This window comes from Agelaius tricolor, unplaced genomic scaffold, assembly GCF_023055355.1.
Source record: "Agelaius tricolor isolate 1412-34295 unplaced genomic scaffold, bAgeTri1.0.p SCAF_2, whole genome shotgun sequence".
Lineage (NCBI taxonomy): Eukaryota > Metazoa > Chordata > Aves > Passeriformes > Icteridae > Agelaius > Agelaius tricolor.
In genome coordinates, this window is record NW_027269262.1 from 53,437,567 (window position 1) to 53,457,039 (window position 19,473).

Sequence of the window (19,473 nt, forward strand, 5' to 3'; positions counted from 1 at the left end):
GAGGCAGCACAGGGCTGGGCTGTTAGTTACTAGCAAGTTGAGAAATCTGCCAAATTGTGAAGTAAATGGGGGTTTTTGTTTTGGTTTTTGTGATTCATGCACAGCTCATAAAAACAGTCGTTTTTTTTCCTTTGACACTGGAAGCTGTAAAATTAATGTTTCTGTTAATCTTTTCAACAGGAAAGCATATGTAAATAGTGATATACATGGTTTTCTGATTTACACTCTGAGTTTGTCCATTTCTGTAATTTGTCAAGCTATTCTCCACTCAGTAAATGCCTGGATAGCAGCCACATGGGGTTGCTTGAATTCTTTCAGTTGCTAAAAATAAGTTGGTTTTGAAGTTTTTTTTTCTGTAAGTGCTGAGAATATTTGAGGCAATAATCAGTGACTGTCAGCCCATATTACAAATTGTTTCATGCAACATCGCATTTCCAGTCTTTGGCAGGGAGAAGAAAACAGATCTGTGCAGTATGGAAGAAAGTATGCAGAGAGACAGTAGCAGCAGACAGGGCTCAGTGCCCACAGGGGAAACACAGTTTCTGGAGACAAAGTTTTGAACTAGAAGGCATTTGATTTAAATGACTTTAATTACATTCTGTCCTAATTTTTCCTCCTTGGTCCTTCAAACTAACAACTATGGGTTAGTTTTTCATATTACTTTTCATATTACGACTGTAGGATGTGCCTCTGGATGCTGTTGTTCCTTGTTTACTACAGATTCTCTGATGTACTTCTTCCATTTAGTTGCTTTGCTTTCTACTTGTATTCTCATAACCCTCTTTCCCAATTCTTGTTTTGTTTGGGGTGTTTGTTTTTTTTTTTATTTCGGGGGTTTTTTTTGGGTCAATATTCATTCAAATTAAATTCAATGCTTTACAGCATTTCCAGGGATATTATTATAGAAGCCCTTTCTGCATCAGTTTGTGTCAGTAGGTTCAGCACTGTTGGTGCAGAAATAGCTAGTCTGCACTGGGAGAAAAAAATATATGCTGAGACCAGGTAAGCCCTGGAGAGCAGCAGTCCTGCTGAATCCACAGGACACCCCAAGGTCCCATAAACTCTGAACTGTACAAGTTTACCAAACCTGCCCTCCACTAGCACTCATTAGTATCAAACAGGATATGTCACCCAGCAGCATCTGAAAAAGTGGCAAATGTAGGCTGCATACACAGCTGGTGAAGGAAAGGAAGGCACCCCTGAGGAACTCTCTGGAAGCCAGTGGCCCACTAGTCCAACCTCCCTCCCCTGGGTTTCACTTCCTGACTGTATCTGTAGCAGGATGAAACAAGGGATGGGATGGGGAGAACTGAATGCAGTATGTGAACAGTCATTGGTTACTAATAAAAGCTACTCAATTCTATTAATAAACAGCTAAACTTGAAAGCATTTTATGATAAACATTGGTCTGTTTTCCCCCAATGTAATTCACTCATCAGGGAAATGGATAGTCTAATATAGGGAACTTGCAACTACGGGTAACTTTACACATACCTGCAAATATTTGCATTACAACACAGTAGAGCAAATTATAAATTTCTGCCTTGAAAAAAAAAAAAGGCATAATCGTATTTATCTCTTTTACTACATAGGATTTTCTGAAACTACTCTTTAAATTGCTTTTAATTTTTTTTCCTGTATCTTAAGGTCTTTTTCATTTTCCTGATCCTCTACATCTTCATCCTCTTGTATTTTACCTCTTTTGCCTAAGTTTTCCAATGTGGAAGGAAGAATTTCTTTAGGTGTATTGATAGATGACTTTTAAGGAGATGGGAACCTACGTTAAAAACAGTTCAGGCTGTGTGTGGTGTGGAGTTTTGAGGAACTGAATTGTGCTTGCTGGCTTTTGTAGAGTGGTGATGTGATGCCAGTGTCTGCAACTGAGAGCTGTGCGTGGCCTGCCACGAAGTAAAAGGACGTGGCATCCTTTCTCCTCGCCTTCATTGCACATCTTTATCCCTCCACCCTTTCAAAGGAGACTCCAGCTCTCCATCCTTACCTTCCTCACACCCACTGACTAGGACCTCTACTGCATTCCTTTGTCCACCTCAACTAAATTCCACCCCAATGATCCGGTGTTTCCTACCACTCCCTCGCCTGGTGCTGCTGCGGCATCTGGAGCCAGCAGGACGGGTTGAGGTGTTGGCATGGCTCACGGAGCAGGTGGAGACCTGGCAGTGCTGCTGCACACAGCAGCAAGTGCCAATTATCTCATGTGGCCACGGTGATTGCACTGCTCCCTGCAGCTCAGGTAAGTACCTGTTTGCAGGCAGAAAGGCAGGAGCTGTTGCTGAGATGTGCCTCTTTGGCTTGACCTGTGCAAGCATCAGCAGAATCAGCTTCCAAGTTTTAGGGACTTGTGCTATGATGATTTTTTTATTTGAGACAATATGAATGACATTCAGCATGGTGGTGTTACTCAAATCCCTCTCAAACTGAGGTCTACATACTGAAGACAATTAAGTACCTCTGTCTTCAATATGCTGTAAATATCACACTCTTCAGAAAGTATAGTATGGAAAACATTCCATGAGTGTATTGAGTGTCATATTTCTAACAGGATCACTACGTCTCTCCACTGCTGATGCCTGTTAGAATTTCTGGTCAACACCTCCTGGTGAGAGATGTCTTTTAACCATTATCCCACTTGTATGGATGGGACACTTGTTGGAGTAGTGCTGTCAGATCCCAGCTTAACTTCACAGGGGCACTACTTGGCCAAAAGTCAATATACCATGATGAATTTGCTGTTCTTTTGCCAATAGAATGCCTGAGGTTTTTCAGCTGTGCTGGAATCACTTTCCACATTAAACAAATGGAGGAAAAACAGTACATTGAAAAGCAAAGCTTAAGAGGCTTGGAGAGATTCAACGAAATGAAACAATCACATGTTTAATTCCCATTCTGGTTTGGCTTTAAGGTAGCTTCGGCCTTCCAGTTTGCTAGCAGCCCTCCTAAGTTCTCTGCCAGGATGAGTCACAGCTTCTGGAGCTGAGATCCAGTCCTTTAGACAAGCCATCTTTAAAGGTCTGACTACCTTTTCCACATGATAGTGAAGTATAGTGAGAATTGCTTAATATTTTCCACCTCTTAAAACAGGGGTTTTGAGGAATTTAAATTCACCTTCTTACATCCCTTGGTCCCTGATTCAGTCCCAGTACCCCTGGGATCCTGTTTGGTGTGGTTTCGTGCTGTTATGCAGAAATAGATGTCTTTGGAATACTCCTCCCTGCTGGGCTGTCTCAACTAGTTGACTAGGAATGCAAAACAAGCAATAACCAGAGCCCTGGTCTGACTGTAAACCATTATTTACCTGCTAGGAATGATAGTTCCTGCTGACTGAGGAGTCAAATTAAGAAACTGAGCCACAGAACCATAGTATGTAATTCAGGGCACCAGCTGAAATCTATACATGGTTGCTCCATCTCATGTTTCTGTAGTCTGTAATGTACCACTTGAGAGAACGGATGTGAGGACAAATTTAGCATTCATAGGCAATTCCCTCCAGGAACACAGAAGGGAATAGGCCTTAATGTGGCTGCTACAAGGGGGCAGCACCATGATTTCATTGTTAAGTGAGACACTTCAAAGGACTGCCAGTGTTTTTGTGCTGTATTGGCAAAACCACAGGCTTTCCTGGATTACAGTTACTGAGCTTCTCAATGGCAGATTTTTTTTCCTTCTGAAAAGCTGTTCAGGCAAGTGCAGCAAGGCTCCAGTTGCATGACACAACAGTCATAACTGATTGCCTGTGCTCGGAAGAAGCCTGGTTGGATGAAGAAAGACCAGTGTGCCTGGAAATCATGAATAAACTCTAAATGCAGCACTGCATGAGGGAGCTCATAGACCTGCTACTACATCAGGGGGCATCTGATTGTTGTGCAGATGTGTTGGACACTGAGCCATTGTGAACACAGCTGAATTAGCGCATTGTAATGAAGGATTTCTACTCATTTCAATTTTCAGCATACGACTGTTGCATCACTGCTCAGCCAAGGCAGACAAAGACCATCCAGTGAATCTTTTTCCTTTTTTTTTCCCTCCTATTTGGTAGCTGAACTAAAGATTTCATGTTTTCTTTCAGGGCCAAATTGCTGCAAGGAACAATTCAAGCCGGCAACCAGGGAAAGTGTTTGGATGCTCAAAGTAAGTATGTTTGTGTATTTGTGGTTTTTTTACCTAAGAACTTCTGTTTGATGTATGTAAGGTAGTAGCTAGATAAGTTTGGTATCAAATACAAGTGATATTGCTTTCCATCCTCTTTGACTATGTAGTAGTCATGAAACAAAGCTGATGAAAGTCACACAAGTAGTCACAGACCTCTTAAATAAATAATAAATAATTTTATAATAAATATAATAAGTAATTTGTTTTTGGTTTTGTTTTTTTCCCCCCACTGGAATTAGAAGGAAATGGTGGCAGAAAGAAATTTAAAATAAAAAAAAAGAGGTGGTCAATGAGTCTGACTTCTCTCTTCTGCTTGGGAGATTTGAGAAATTGTATCCTTCTCTGCTTTTGTTTTGTTAACTGTTAGCTCTTCTGTACTTTATAAGCGCTGCCATCATAATGATAAACAGAAAAAGAGCAGATTACATGAAGCACAAATACGGAGTTAGCAATTTATGCCCCAGAGAATTCATAAGGTGCTGTCCCTTTTTTGATCCCCAACTATGGGAGTTTAACTTCAACCATCCAGTCTTAAGCTTGGCATCTGTGAAATGTGCTCAGGAAGTCACCTGAGGAAAGTGATATCAGACCAGTGATATCAGACAGGAGGCCCACAAGGTGGCAATGTTTAGAAAGCCTTCAGAAGGGATGTGCCCTGAACAGATCTGTGCTTCCTGCAGTTGCCATCACTTGCTGCCCTTGTACCATTTCTGCTGCATCGGTGCTGTTAAACAGAAAATGCCAGTGTTGCCAAAATCGAGCATAGGATAGCTGGTACTAAACCTCTTGTTTGAACGGGTTCACCATTAGCAATGCTCACCATGCTCTACTGGATACCATTCCTGCCTTTTCCCTTGGAAGGAATGTGCTGCAGCATTAGTGGTTTTCAGTAGCTTGGGGCTTCCTTATGCATAGCTAGGAATAAACATATGCATGGCACTGAAATGATGCTCAGGTTGTGTAATGAAGAACTTCCATTTTCAAAACATACTGCTGCATTTTTGCTAATGCTTGCAAAGCTGTTACAGTGTGTAAATAAATGCTAACTTTGGATGTAGGAGGCAGCTCATTTTGTAGTGATACTTTGTGCTTCACAGCTAGAAGTGAAAAGACTCGCTTTGCTGTGAAACTGGGGGGTTGCTCCAGGTTATGTAATGCCCTGGAAAAAAAAAAAAAAAGAAAAAAAGGAAAGAAAACTTAAATATGTTTGCAGAAAGATTTCTCTAGATACCTGATAGGTGTGGGAAACCACTCAGGATAAGTCCTGTGATAAATGCAAGAATTGCCACCAGCAATTGTTCACCAGTGCAGACACAGGTGAGTAGGAGAGGGACAGTTGAACGAGGAGCCACATAGTCCAGATTCATCAGATTGCAAACTGCCTTCAACAGCAATTAGCAGACATGTGGTGATCAAGTGTACTTGGAGATTCTCAGGACAATCAGCCTATAATTTAGTCAAAAGAGGCTCGTATGCCTCAAGGATGAAACAATAAATCTAGACCACAGGAGGCATCTCAGAGCAAGAGCTAGGAAAATGTACGGTTCTCCCCCATGGATGCAACCCTTCCTGGGAAGGTGTTGCAGATGGAAGGGCAGCAGGACAGTGCTCTGTGCTGAGCCACAGAGGCTTTCATCTGTTGCTGTCTGCTCTGGCATGGAGCAGAGGCTGCTCCCTAAAGTCAGGTTTCGTCACTGCAGTTATGCTGGCATTGTCACAAGCACTTGGAAACAACAGGAAATCTAAGGAAAACTGTGAGCATGGAGATAGTGCACAACCACCAAGTGGACATTTATAAAAGCAGACTGCATCCTACCTGTCTAGCAGAAACTTATCTGACGTGTGCAGATTTCCTGCAATGTGTAACCCTTTCGGCAAAGCAACAGACAGTTTTCCAGTGTATTCCCAATGGATTGCTGCTCACTGTTTAGCCTTTCCTTTTCAAATCCTTTAGTCCTTATGGCCTATTATATATCCAAATGAAGATCTAGTTATCAGCCTTCTAATACCAGAGATTCATTACATTGCTGCAGAATTAGCTGAGCTATTACAATTCCAAATCCCTGTAACATGCTATTATATACTAGTCTTTGCTCAGGAAACCTTCTGGTCAGGTTTCAGTGGCTTTGAGCCTGATAAATGTGTGTATTTTTTTGTGGAATTAAGTTACATGGACAACAACATGAGGGATGGATACTGGAATATTCAAGAAATTTTACAGTTCTTGTGTTAGGTGCTCTCATGTGTGACATGCAGATAAGGGGCCTCTTGGCAGCAGCAATTCCCTGATTGATGCACTATCACCAAAGCAATTACAATACATCCTAACATTAGAAAGCAAGGTTTCTACTGGAACATTAGCTCAGGAATTACTTGTTAGACTTCAGTTATTGTGAGGTAGGGGAAGAGAAAGAAAATAGATTGGAAGTGTGTGCATATGAATATATCTACATGTGTATATAAAGTATGTTTGTATGATGAGCTACTAATTCATTAAGTGTTCAGGGCAGATCTGAGCAAAGGCCTGTATGAGCTTTTTTTTCCCTGCAGACATAAATATTCTCTGGGTGTTCATGATAAAGGTGCATGTACTTACCCAAACCAGGCAGACTAAATAATTGCTTCCTCTCACTCCTTTCTCCTTACCTCCCAGCACCAGAACCGGTGCAGAATAAACACTGTTTCTAGATGGGGGCACTTTGTTTCCCACTCAGTTCCTTGCTACTTGTTTCCCCCAGCTGGTTTAGAAAATGTCCACTACAGAAGCTCTAACTTTCCTTCAGTCAAAAGACTGAAGAAGCATGACATAGGTGAACTTCTGGGCTAAGCAGAGTGCTTTTAAAGCATTTTCACTCTGTGGAAAGACCATAAAGTCCCCCAAAATGCAGTGGAGGACATCTGTTGAGGAGGCACACGACACAGATGCTTTATAGATCCAACATGAGAAAGCCAGAGCCCTGGAGCCTGAACCTGAGGGCGCAAAGTTAACCAAATGGAATGTTTGTTTATGGCTGTGCACTCACCAGCCCAATTCCCTTCTTAACTTAGGAATTGGGTAGCTTGGATAGCCTTTTATGGTGCTGTCTGAAGATATTCTGAACTTTGGGGTGATATTTATTTTTCCAGTACTCAATACCAAAAATTATCCCACAGGAGCTCAGCAAAGCAGCTGATGATTCATCAGGAATGTAACTTTGCTTTTCAAAAAAGATAACGTGTGGTTTTGTTCAGAGTTAATGAGATCCTTTCCAACACAGAAGCTGTCAACAGCACTGACATACATTTACAGTTACAAAAACACATAGCCTTGTGGTTGGGGCTTCTATTAAATAGAAACCTCATTTTCTACTGTAACAAGGAAAAGGCACTGTTTTCTTGCCACTAGTACCTTTTGTACTCAAAGTGTTAGAAGCCTTTTATTATTATTATTATTATTTTATACACAATGTGGCTGTTCAGAGGTTACAAAACGGTGCCACTTAATGCCAGGACTGGTGACACCATGACAATATAAAATAATCTATATATTAAAAAAAGATACCCTTGTTTCCAGTCATCTTCCATTGCCTTCTACATCTTCCCTATCAATGGTGTTTCATTTAGAAGCTGGAGAATGTTCATTAAAGGATGATTCAAATAATGATTTGAGTTTTGCTCCAGCAGAAAAAGAAACCATAAAATGCAGGACCTTGAAAAATATTAATCCTTGTCAGATATATAAAGTATTTATAGTGTGTGTAGATGCTATAAAAATAACTGTGTAATTTTTCAAAGCAGTCTCTAGATTTTATATTTATAATCTTGCATGTGCCCCTGTGCTGTGGTAGGCACTGGGGAGCTTTCCTGGCCTCTCTTCCCATGCTGCTGCTGAAGCCTGCATCTGCACAGCAGGCATTGGGATACTCAGCTGTGGTGCTCAGGGCCTCCAGCAGCAGAGGAAAATCCAGAGGTGGACAGGCTCCAAGTATCAGCATATTTTAATATTTCTCTGCAATCACTGGAGTTGGAAACTTTGGTTTTCATTAGCTGACTGCTTGGATTCTTATACACTTCAGTTGCTCCATGATCTGCAGCTTGCAGAAAATCACCCTGTGTACTGAGTCAGAGTAAAGTGGGAGTCACTGCCAATGCACAGCACACTAATGAGGTCAGGTGGAAGCAACATATAAGTTGTTCTTGCAGTAAAATTGTTCCTTATAATAATGGCTTCCTCAACCTTCTTAGAGACTCGTTTAGCGCTAGGTCAAGTATGAGAAGGCCACTGTTGTGGAGAGTGCTGTTGTGTTACAGTACAAGGTGGCAAAATTAGAGGTTTTCAGGTCTTGGGACCTAGTAATTTGTTGCACTCAAACCCAAATGTTGTAATCATCTGTAGCATCTTGCATGTCTGCTCCTACCTGAGCCTGGAGCAGGGGCACAGGAACAGGCTTTTGGTGGGAGGTGCAAAGGGGCACAGGGGCAAAGTCAATGGCAGCTGGCTTGAGCCTTAAGAGCCTCAGCTGGAGATCTGCCACCAAAGTGTGCACACTGTGTTAAAAATCCTCTCTGAATCATGAGGCAGGCCAGGTACATGTCCTGGGTACCATTTACTGCGGGCTGGGTACCATTCACTGTGGGAGCACCGGTTTTAAGCCTCCCTGTACCCATTCCTCATAGAAGGAAGTTGGCAGTGCCCCTGTCTTCAGGTTTATACAGTGGCTTCCATTAGAACTTCATCCTCTTACAGAAGGCCTGGATTTGGCACACCACTAATGACCTGAGTGAGATGTGTAGGATAAATGCCTCCTGAAAAGCACTACAGGAAACTACCCTTACATCATGTTGTAGGTTTTTTAACAAATAACTAATTCTTGTCTTGTGTCTGTATAAAAGAATAATATTGACTGTGCTCAAGTATTTTCAGGCTTGATCTGATTTCATAGCTAGGATCGTTTTTGTGTAATGTAAGAGGCTTCACATAATCACTCTTTTAAATCTACAGCTTATGTTTGACAAGTGGGTCATTGGTTAATGGAAGCAAGTAGATCCAGCTGTTTATCTTTTCAGTAAGACCATGCACTTTCTGTATGCTCTTGTCTGCTCAGAATGGAGACATGTACATTTTTAATGACCCTCCCTCTATTTCAGAGTGGGGTGTGAACTTTATCTTATATTTCATTACTTCCCTACATTCAAATAAAATACAGTATTACTTCTGCTGGTATCCCACCTGATCCACAAATGTGTGGCAGCAGTTGTGGTACTATTAATTTAATTACTATGTGTGATTTCTTTAAAAGTTGTTCATTTGACTTCATGAGGAAAATTTACTGTTGGACGTTGCTTAAAAGTTTTCTTGCTCTTTTATTTCTCCCATCCAAGCCCCCAGTATTTCTGTGTGTTGCTCTCAAGAGATGCACCTTCCACTAAAGTAGACCAGCAGCAGCCTTCTCCCAGATAGCTTTAAACCATCATTTTTTGGGGTAACTTGAAATTTCAGGGTTTCAGAAATTGCTATGTAAGCCTTCTGTAGGGTCCTAGCATCTAAATAAAGCACTTGCAACATTGGGTTAATAAAGTGCTCAAAGTATTAATGGAAACTTGGTCTAATAGGTCAAGCTGCAAAAGTCCTCTTAGGGAATGTCTGTCAGCAACATAATTTTCGTGACACAGTTTTCACATATTCTATTATTTTTTCAGTTCAGACTACTAATATAAGTGTAAGATGATTAAAGCTGTCTATGAAAATTATTTTTCCTCTTCATGTGAAAGCTATTTTATTAATAAAGACTTAGCATAAACACTAAGATGATAATGAGCATTAACTTGCCAGGGGAAAGAGTCTGTTTTCCATCAATAAGTGAGAAAAAGAAAACTTTCAGATTAGCTAGGGTATTGTGCTAAGTAGCAATTAAATTATACTCAACACTTTCTTGCTCCCAAATGCTCTAGTACTTGCAAATAGAAACTATTACTTTAGAAGTGTGTTGCAGGTCTAAATTCTTAACAACAAGTTTAAAAGCATGTAGGTAAGAAATTCTCAGAAAGTAAAGAGCAGAATTCCTCAGATGCTTGCGTCTGGCTGGGAAGGAGCCTGAAATAGCTGAAAGCAACTCTATTTGTCTATGGGAAGACAAACTTCTTTTTTAAAATGTTGTGTGTAATACACGTACTTGCTGTAGCCCAAAGAGGAGGCACTCCCTGATTTCTCTGTGAGCTAGAGATCACAAACAAACCCTTGGCAACCTAGTTTTTCAGAGGCGCTGAGGTGCCTCGGGGATTTCGGCTCTTTGGTGTGTTAATGGCAGCAATGTGTCACACGAGGTGTGTGAATCCCGGCTGGGATGCAGCCTTTAAACACAGGTGTCACTTCTCGGGGTGGCTGCCTGTGAAGGTTCGTGCGGCTCAGCAGGCAGAGCTGCAGCTCATTCCTCTGGCCGGGATGGAATGAGGAGTAATTAGCTAATGACAGTGTGCTAGCTGCACAATAAGTATGCTGGGGACTTGTCCGAGGGAAGGAAACCAATTTAACCCAGGTTCTCTGCAGGTGGCTGAGGAAGGGAAGTGGAAATTGCCCAAGTCTATAAAGGATTATGCCTGCCAAAGGAAGAGTGGGAAAGAATGGGAAAAAAAACAATAGAGAAACCTCAGGTGTAGAACAAATCCTGAGATAAAAAGAAGGAGGCACTCATTAAGTTGTAGCAACGGAGAAGAAGGATTGGATTTGCTCAGCTGCAGAACTGGAAGTACTGAAAAGATTAAAAAGCCACCCATGGAAGAAAGGATGGAGATGGAGCACAGTGGTGCTGAGGATGATGCTTGCACAGATTTGTGTAGTAAGTGTTTTGTGAAAGCTGGTCATAAGAGCAGGGCCTGTTTCTGTGCTTGTAAAATGAGGAAAGCTGACAGAAATCAGTTTTTGTAAAATGCAATGAATGTCCCAGATAAAAAGCAGCTATCAGGAGAAAGGAGAAAGTTGCACACAAACTGAAAAGCACACCACTTTCTGTGTAACTTCTTGGCGTTTCCTAATTTCACGGGCAATGAGACGCCTTGGCGATTTGTAGTGCACTGTAGGGTCCTGAGGAAACTGTAGAGTATTTTGCAGCAAGGCACTCACTAAGTTTTTGGGCTGGGGCTTGCAATCACTGAAACACTCACACACTACTGAATGACTTGGCAGTGTGATTTTGATCCTGGTCAGGCATGAATGTGCAATGGATTTTTTTAAACGCTAGCTAGAGCGTGTAATGCTGTTTATGTTGGCTTTTTGCTGGGTGTGGGAGGACAGACACTTAATTAACAGTTTCCTGGGACAAAGTAACCCCTTCAAATCCCAGTTTGTAAAGATCCAGTCTTTGTCAGCTGGTGAAACATTCTTGATCCAGTGAAATTTAATAGACCATCTGCTGGAATAATTACATTCTTGTGCCAGCCTTCTCCCTTCCTCTTTAGCAGTGGTGAGCACCTTGGGCAGGTCAGACAGGTCTAAATCAATTGACTGAAACGCCTTCAAAGTGTATCACTAACGTTTTCAGTGTAGAGCAGTAAGAAGGTATATCAGAGACGGAGATTGTCCACTCCCACTCCATTTTATCACCTTTTTATCTTTTTCCAGACACCCCTCCTGAGCCCCAAGAAAGCTAAAGATTCCTCAACAGCTGAAAATACATAAATAAATGCTAGACTTAGTCTCTCATATTTCCAAGCCCTTCCAGGCTTTTACCATTTATAACTTGTTTTACTGGTTTTGTTTAAGATACCAATGTCTGAAGCTCTGACTTTTCCCACTCATAAACGGTACTGTGTAGAAACATGAAAATCCCAAATCCTTCTCTTGTAGAACACTAATCTCACTTCCATTTAATTCAAATTTTCTCATCCTCTAAAAAAATGTAGGAATCCACATTACCTGAAGATTTTTGATGTTTTTATTTTGGCTTTCCATAGTCTTTACATCTGAATTCTGACAAAACAAGCCTAGAAAACTAGCTAATGGAAGTGGTGCTAACGGAAGTGGAAATGGTACATCTAGAAAAGCTCCAGCCAAAGAAATGCATGTGAATGAGCCATGAGTCAGTCTCCAGTCTCAATTCCTTTCAACCACTATTAAAGATGCAGGAATCCTTACTCAAAGAATTTATTGATCACAGCATGCATTTCCAGGTTTTTAAATGAGAGCAGCTCCACAAGGTGTATCTGAAACTCTGCTTTAGCCCAGTGGATATCACTGAACACAAGGGTAACAGACACTAAAGAACTCCAAATTTTGGGTTAGTCTGGAGTTAATGGAAGTAAAAATTCCTTCTCTTTGGAACCATTTCTCACTGAAGTATTTCCTGCTCTCACGGGAGTTTTTTGTTATGTAGAAAGTAGAAAAATGTTCTGGCTATTCGGTGTGAACTTCTTATGTTTTAAGTAAGGAATCCTTTGATGTATACTGAAGAATGCTTCTTTCTAAATAGGAATTTGGGGAGTTTACTCTTTAAAGCGGCTGGATTCAGCTAATTGGATTTAATAAATGTCTACTAAACCAATTTATTAATTTTAATCTAAGAATTAATATTACAAGTACACAATTAGTCTTAAAATATCTTATTCAAGGGTTTTTGAAATCCTGTTCCTGTGAACATAAGTCCTTGTTTTGTAGGCAGTTCTTGAATCTTGAATTAATCCTCTGATTTCTATTTGATTTCTACAGTAACTATAAAAGGTAACTTTTATAACTGGTCTTTCTAAAGGAAAATACCCACAGTTTGTGGCTCTACAAGATATTTCTCTTTAGCAATCAGTTCATGCACTAATGGTCAGATTGGATTTGCAGCTCATAAGGCTAAATTTTCAAGTACGCTTAGTGGATAAAGACTCCAAGATTTATTTTATTCTTCCTCACAGGCACAGAACACTTTTTAAAATGTTAAATGTGAGCTCTGAAATATAAATATGTCTGTATATTTAAAAATAGACTTGAATTACCTCATAGGGATGTGGTGCATGCACATTGTGTAATTGGGACAGCCCTCTCTTTTTTTTTTCCCCTCTTTATCTGTGTCCCTCCAGGGAAGGCAAATAATCAAGACTTTGCTTAAAGTGGCAACACTAGAATCCCCAAGGGTAGGAAGCTCATTCTTTGTCTACAGGATGTCTGGAGTGATAAGTAGCTGTTTTAATACAACTTATGCAGTGTTTCTTTGTCCTGACAAAATTATCATTTGCTGTTTGTCATAGTGAGTTTAAATGCCCAGAAATAAAAGGTATAGAATGAGCTGGTGGGATGGTGGTGGGACAATTTATTCAGGGTTGCATAAACAAAGAGAGTCTATAAAGTTACAGTTTTGAATTTTTACCTGAAGTGATTTTATGACACTCTGTTTTCCTTTGGGTTGATCAGTGCTGTTGACAGTATGTCAGGAAAATAGGAAACACCAGTTCTGCCCAACCCAGATCAGCTTGAAACTTACCATGCACCTCATCTCGTCTGATATATGTTTGCTGGGTTAGGAACCCTGCTGTCGCTGACCCCTTTACAGATGTCTCTGTGTGATAGGTTATTGTCACAGGTTAGAACTGTGCTCTGGTTTAGGCCGGCACAAGCCAGTGCTCTCTAATAGACATTCAGCTGCAGACACCTCACTTGTACTTCTCACAGATAACATGCAGATCTGGATCTCCTGAATCTTCTGTTCCTAATCTGCTAAATGCAACTTTAGAAATTAGGCTGATTCTGATGCAGCCTAATTAAGTATGCTCATGGTTATACCCATCTTACTGACCCTCCTCATGATGGGAATAAAGTATGTCAATGTACCTTAATGAATTGGGACTTCCTTGCACAACCAAGCTATGTCCAAGACTCAACAGAGTAATTTCTTTTAGCTCTTTCCAAACTTTATTCCTGAGATGCTTTATTCACTTATTTTCAAATTTAAACACTGTTGACCAACTCCTTCAGGAGAAAGAGACTGTTTCTGCATGGATTTCTTATAAACACAGTGCTAGAACTGATTTTAATCTACAGTGTGTAAATCTGTGGCTTTACAGAATTCTGTTAATCTTTGTTGTGATAAAGGAAGACTATGAAGATAGTTAAATTAGAAAAGCAGGCTACATTGCTCAGGACTGCTGCTTTCCAAAAGTTATTGCTACCTTCCAAATGGTTTCTGAAATCTAGTCTCAGGTTTTCTTTCCCCAGCGAATAAAAATGCACTTGTGACAGGAATGTCCATGAAACTCCTCAGAGAAGTGATGTACATGGCCCAAAATACTTACACTGGCATAACGTTTGCTGCAGTTTGTAGCTGGGGTCTATTCTGAGAAGACTGCAAGCAATATCACACTGACTCCTTTATGAGCTTGAACATGAACAGAGATGTCAGAGATGAGGGATCCTTGCTGGCCACTCTAGGGTTAAATGTGTTTTTCTTAGTCTCACTCCCTATTCCTCCCACCTCCCCAAAGTTATCCAAGCAGTGGGGAATTTCTGCAATCATTAATTGTATTTATAGTTTGGCTATGTCATGAAATACTCCCTAAAACCATGTGTGTGGGGCTTTTTTATCCCTTCAAAAATGTATCAGCACAAGTCACTAGCCTGACCATCACCTCTGCTGTCAGAGGCTGTGCATTGATCGCTTATCAGCATTGAAATATTTGTAATTTATTTCCACATTAGCTGCCTAATATAAAATTCTGGCTCGAGTATGCCTGAGGTCTTTCTAATGCTGCATTTTGGGCTTTTAGAGGATTTTACTCTCAGGCATTATAAATTAAGCTTCATGGCCTTCCTACTGCAGTAAGTGAGGCCTAGAGCAAGTAAAGAGAGAGGAACTGAAAACAAAAGCTCTGAAGAGGAAGGAGGAACCAGATTTTGGTGAATGATGTTTAGGCCTATTCCAGTACTTAGTAGTGTTACTGGATACTTAGTATCCAGTACTTAGCTAGTATTCTCTCTGCCTGGTTCACCAGAGCAGACATCAAAGTCCTGGAATGCATGTGATGCAGTAGAGTGGTGCTTTTTGCATCAGCAGTACACCTGGGACTTGCTGTGTGGCTAGAATGGTACAGGAGGAGGTGATCCGGAGAGGATGTGACATCTCCATCCTTGGAGATTTTCAAGATTTGGATTGATTACGATCATGTCACCAAATGTGACCTGATCTCATATTGGTGATGATTGTGCTCCAAGTGGGAGATTGGACTGGATGACCTCCACAGGTCCCTTTCAGCCATTGCCTCTGTGGTCTCAGTGCTGAGATCTATTACATCAGGTTTTGTAATTCCACCCTTCAGCATTAATTGCTTTCCTGGCTCTTAGCTTTGCTCAGTCAGCATATCACTTGTGAGTACCAGATTTCAGTACTTTCAGCATTCCACAGGTGGGGCTTTTTATTAACACCAAGGCTGACCTTCTACTCTTTGGATCAATTCTCTATTTTTGTGCCTAGTGCATGTAAAAATCTATAAAAGCAGCACAGATGTACAGACACCTAATAACAGCAACAGGTTTCCTCTTTCTTTGAGACCTTTAAGCTTAGAATGATGGGAGTGGGAGGAAGATCTAGTGGCTTCCAGCACATAAAGACAGGAGTTGTGCTTGTGGGCCACACAGTGCCCAGAAACAGAGATGTAGGCAGAAGGAATGTCATGCATATTGCATCCAAATTGCACCCAAAGCCCCCAGGCTGTGCTAGATGGACTGAAGCACACTTAAACATGTGCTTTCTGAAAACCAGTACCAGGTTTCTTTTGCTGATGCCTGGCTCGGCCTCTGTAAAGGTAAGGTACCTGCCTCAGCAGTGTGTGTTCTTCTGACCTTGGGTCCTAATGCAGAGGCAAGAAGAGGTCTGCAGCAGGGCTGCCATGCTCTCCTCACCTGCACTTCTCTTCTGTTGCTCTGTTGGTACATGTTTTAAACAGCTTTAGGGACTTCAAAAAAGAAGCTTCTGTTCATTGCCACTGGTGAAGAAATAAAAATGTTTTTACAAGTTAGGGTTGCAGAGTGTTTTACTGCTTGCTCCCTAGCAGAGCAGGTAGGGTTATGTCTGGCAGATAAAGACCTGCTGTAGATTATTTTTATATTCGGTCACCACATAGCATTTCTGGCTTGTCCATGTTCTTGAGTGCTACTAATACACTTATTGGAGTTTTTAACAGAATGTTTTTTGTTGCTTGTTTTGAAAAAGACTCAAAAGTAGCTTCCTCCAATTACCAGATGAATGAAGTGTGTTTCAATGAAGTGTGCCAATTGCAAATGTCCATAGATTGGTTACTGAAAGATAAATATGAGTATATTTGAAAAGCTGGCAGAAAGTATAAGAAGATTCCCTGTCTTGATGTGCAGAAGACAGTGGCAAATTGGCAGACTAACTTGAGCCTTGTTAGAGACTGGTCTAAAATGTGTTAATCTATACATCTGATTTAAATCCAGGGAGTTCTCAGCAGTCCAAGTGTTGTGCAGTTGGTTTTATTGATTTTATTCACCTTACAAGCTCTCTGTGAATGGTCTATATTATGAATATAATCACGTAAACTAAGATTTCAGTAGTGTCATTTCAGTCTGAAACATCAGGTAAAGATTATTTAAAATTTCATTAAGTCACTTTCTTTGCCCAGAAAAAAATTTGAGGCAGAAACCTGATCAAACTCATACTTCATGAGTTAAAATACCAGCATGTGTCTCTGAGAACATATTAGAAGTACTCACATGGCTTCTGTTCAACCTACCATCTTAAGATTCCTTTAAAAAGAGACTTGCATTTGGGGGCATGTATTTATTAAGATGTTAATAGATCAGCCCAAATATTTTGCATCTAACAGCCATGTGAGAGGTCACATAGATCTGTTTAGAGACTATGCCTATAGCCACCCTTGTTGGTTTCTGCTTAGAGAAAAGAATTTGTAAACACCTGGACAGTATTTTTCTATGGTGGTAGAAGTGTGGGTTTTGATGCACTATTGGGACATGAGGGTAGGTTTTGGCCACAGTGAAGTTCAGGTCTTCTCCTGAGGATGACCAGCACAGATCTGTGCTAATGTCAAACTTTGAAGCACATTGCTATATAGGCAAGGGGAGATATGCAGAAATAATAAAGAATTGCAGAGGAAAACGGGCTGGGGAGGATGCAAAAACTGTTCTAGAAGAAGGGGAGGAAGAGATGAGGGTTCTGTGATTGGTGGTGCTAGCAATGCCAGAAGTTCAGTGCCACTGCCTTGGCAGATCTCTTCTTGTTTCTGATCCAAGGAAGATTTTGAAGGATGTGCCATCATTTTTTTTTTTTTTTCTGTGCAAGCCTGAGAGCAGGAGAATGCTGGAAATGTGCAATGCAGCTTGACAGGTGTTATGCTGTGCTCTCCAGTGAAGTTGTAAGCAGAGATACAGAGCTTGGTATCCAGAGCTTTGAACATCCTGGTGCTTGGGGTGGAAATGCAGGCGGAGTAGCAGACACAGGAATCGGGAAAAAGGGCATAAAATAACTAAGACCTTCGTGTGCTGTTTTATTATTAGGAGTCCATGATTTTTTACATCTTGTAGCTTATGTCACTTAATATTTATGCCCTTTTTAAAAATAAAGCGTTTACCATGTGAAGCACGAATGCCACGCTATAATTCTTGCGAGCTGCAGCCGGTGCGGGCGGGCTTTGTGCGGCGGGGATGGCCATCGCCCCCGGCACACCCGCGCCGAGGGGAGATAGAGCTGGGCAGAGCTGGGCGGCGTTCCCTGCGGCGGCTCGCCGCTCTGTAACCGAGCAGCCCGGCGTGGGGCTCCTTCAAAAGAAGCGCCATAGCTCCTTGGTGTGGGCAGGAGGCGGACGATGCTGAGGTACCGGGGGCGCGGAGGGCGACGATGAGGCAGCGGCCGTCGAGGTCTCGGCCGGGCGCGCACACGGCTGTCAGGGCGGCGGTGGGCAGGGCACGGCGCGGTCCCCACGGCCCAGGCGCCGTTTCTGTGCCGCCCACGGGTGCGGGGACAGGCGCGGGGGCGGCGGCACCGCCGTGTGAGGCCGGGGGGTGCCCGGGCGCTTTGTGTGTGCCGGGGCCGCCGAACAGCTCGGGCCGCCCCTCACTGCCGGGGCGAGCGGCTCTTTGTGTGGGGGCGCGGGGCGGGGCGGGCCCCTCTCCCTGCCTTCCCTGCCGTGCCCGCCCGGCCTGCCCGCTGCCGTCCCCGGGCGCAGCGCGGCGCCGGCCCGTTGCCATGGCGAGGGGCGGTCACGTGTGGCGGCGGCGGCGGCGGCGGCGGGGCTGACGCGCGGCGGGGCGGGGCGGGCGGGCGGCGGAGTCGCGGCTGCCGCCACCTTCCGCACACCAGCAGCAGCAGCAGCGGCAGCAGCGCGGGGCTCTGCGGAGCGGCGGGAGCGCCAATGCCCGGACCGACCCAAGCCCTGTCCCCAAATGGCGAGAACAACAACGACATCATCCAGGATAACGGGACCATCATCCCCTTCAGGAAGCACACGGTGCGGGGGGAGCGCTCCTACAGGTACGGCGGGGGCGCTGCGGCGGGCGTTGCATAAGGCGGGCGGGCTGCAGCCCCCTCCTCTCCCGCCGGCCCCGCATTGTCCGGCTGCGGAGCGCTCGGGGGAGAGGCGGGATGCGTGAGGGGGCTCGCCGCGCCCGGGCGGAAGAAAGGCGGTTAAAAATGATAATTAAAAAAAAAAAAAAAAGATGAAAAAAAAGAAAGAGGAGGGGGCGGAATAAAAGGGAAGGCGAGAACGCCCCCCGCGCAGGCAGCCAGCTCCCCTTGGAAAAGAGCCGCAGCACCTCGCTGCGGATCTCGGAGGGAGGCGGCGCCGTGCGGGAGGCGGCGGCCGCGGATGGCGGGGCGCGGGCAGCCCCTGCCCGCCCGGGAGAGCCGCACCGGGCACCGGGCAGCGCCCGGCCCCGCACGCCAGGGCGGGGGTGACAGCCGCCCCCCGCTCCTGGGGCGGGGGTGACAGCTCTGCCGGTGCCTGCGCGGGGGAGGGCGGCTCCATCCCCGCCCCCGCTCCCCGCCAGCCCCATTTTGTGTTTATTTATCGTCTCTCGTTTGGGGGGGACACCCGTCTTTTGTCGCAGTTGTAGGCATTTTTGATGAATCGTTTGGCATGCGTTGCTGGCAGCGCTTCTGCATTAACATCTCTGACAATATGTTCCGGCAGATAAGCTCATTAAAATTGTTTGCATTGTTTGATAAGGGTCGCGGCGCAGCCCGGAACGCAACTGGTTTGATGTGCTCCTTGCTGCCGACCCGAAGGGCGATAATACGGCCGGTGGCTCCTTATGTCAATATACAGTTATTTAAAATGCTGCCTGGATGACAGCAAGCAGTGCCGCTGCAGAGAACACGCCCC

At 43.4% G+C, this 19,473-nt stretch overlaps 1 protein-coding gene across 6 annotated transcripts in view; it reads left to right on the top strand.

Annotated features, from left to right (window-relative positions):
* MAPRE2 (microtubule associated protein RP/EB family member 2) overlaps positions 1 to 19,473 on the top strand; it is a 97,412-nt gene that overhangs the window by 22,268 nt on the left and 55,671 nt on the right. For 3 of the 6 annotated variants that reach the window (XM_071419142.1, XM_071419121.1, XM_071419136.1), the window contains exon 2: positions 4,085 to 4,146. Coding sequence is in view for 5 of the 6 variants with exons in the window: in XM_071419121.1 (XP_071275222.1) it covers positions 4,085 to 4,146 (62 nt within the window). In the remaining variant the exon portion in view is untranslated. Of the gene's footprint in view, positions 1 to 4,084; positions 4,147 to 17,828; positions 17,967 to 18,388; positions 18,624 to 19,473 lie in introns of those variants that run through there. The other 3 variants (XM_071419115.1, XM_071419130.1, XM_071419151.1) reach the window with 3 other exon arrangements.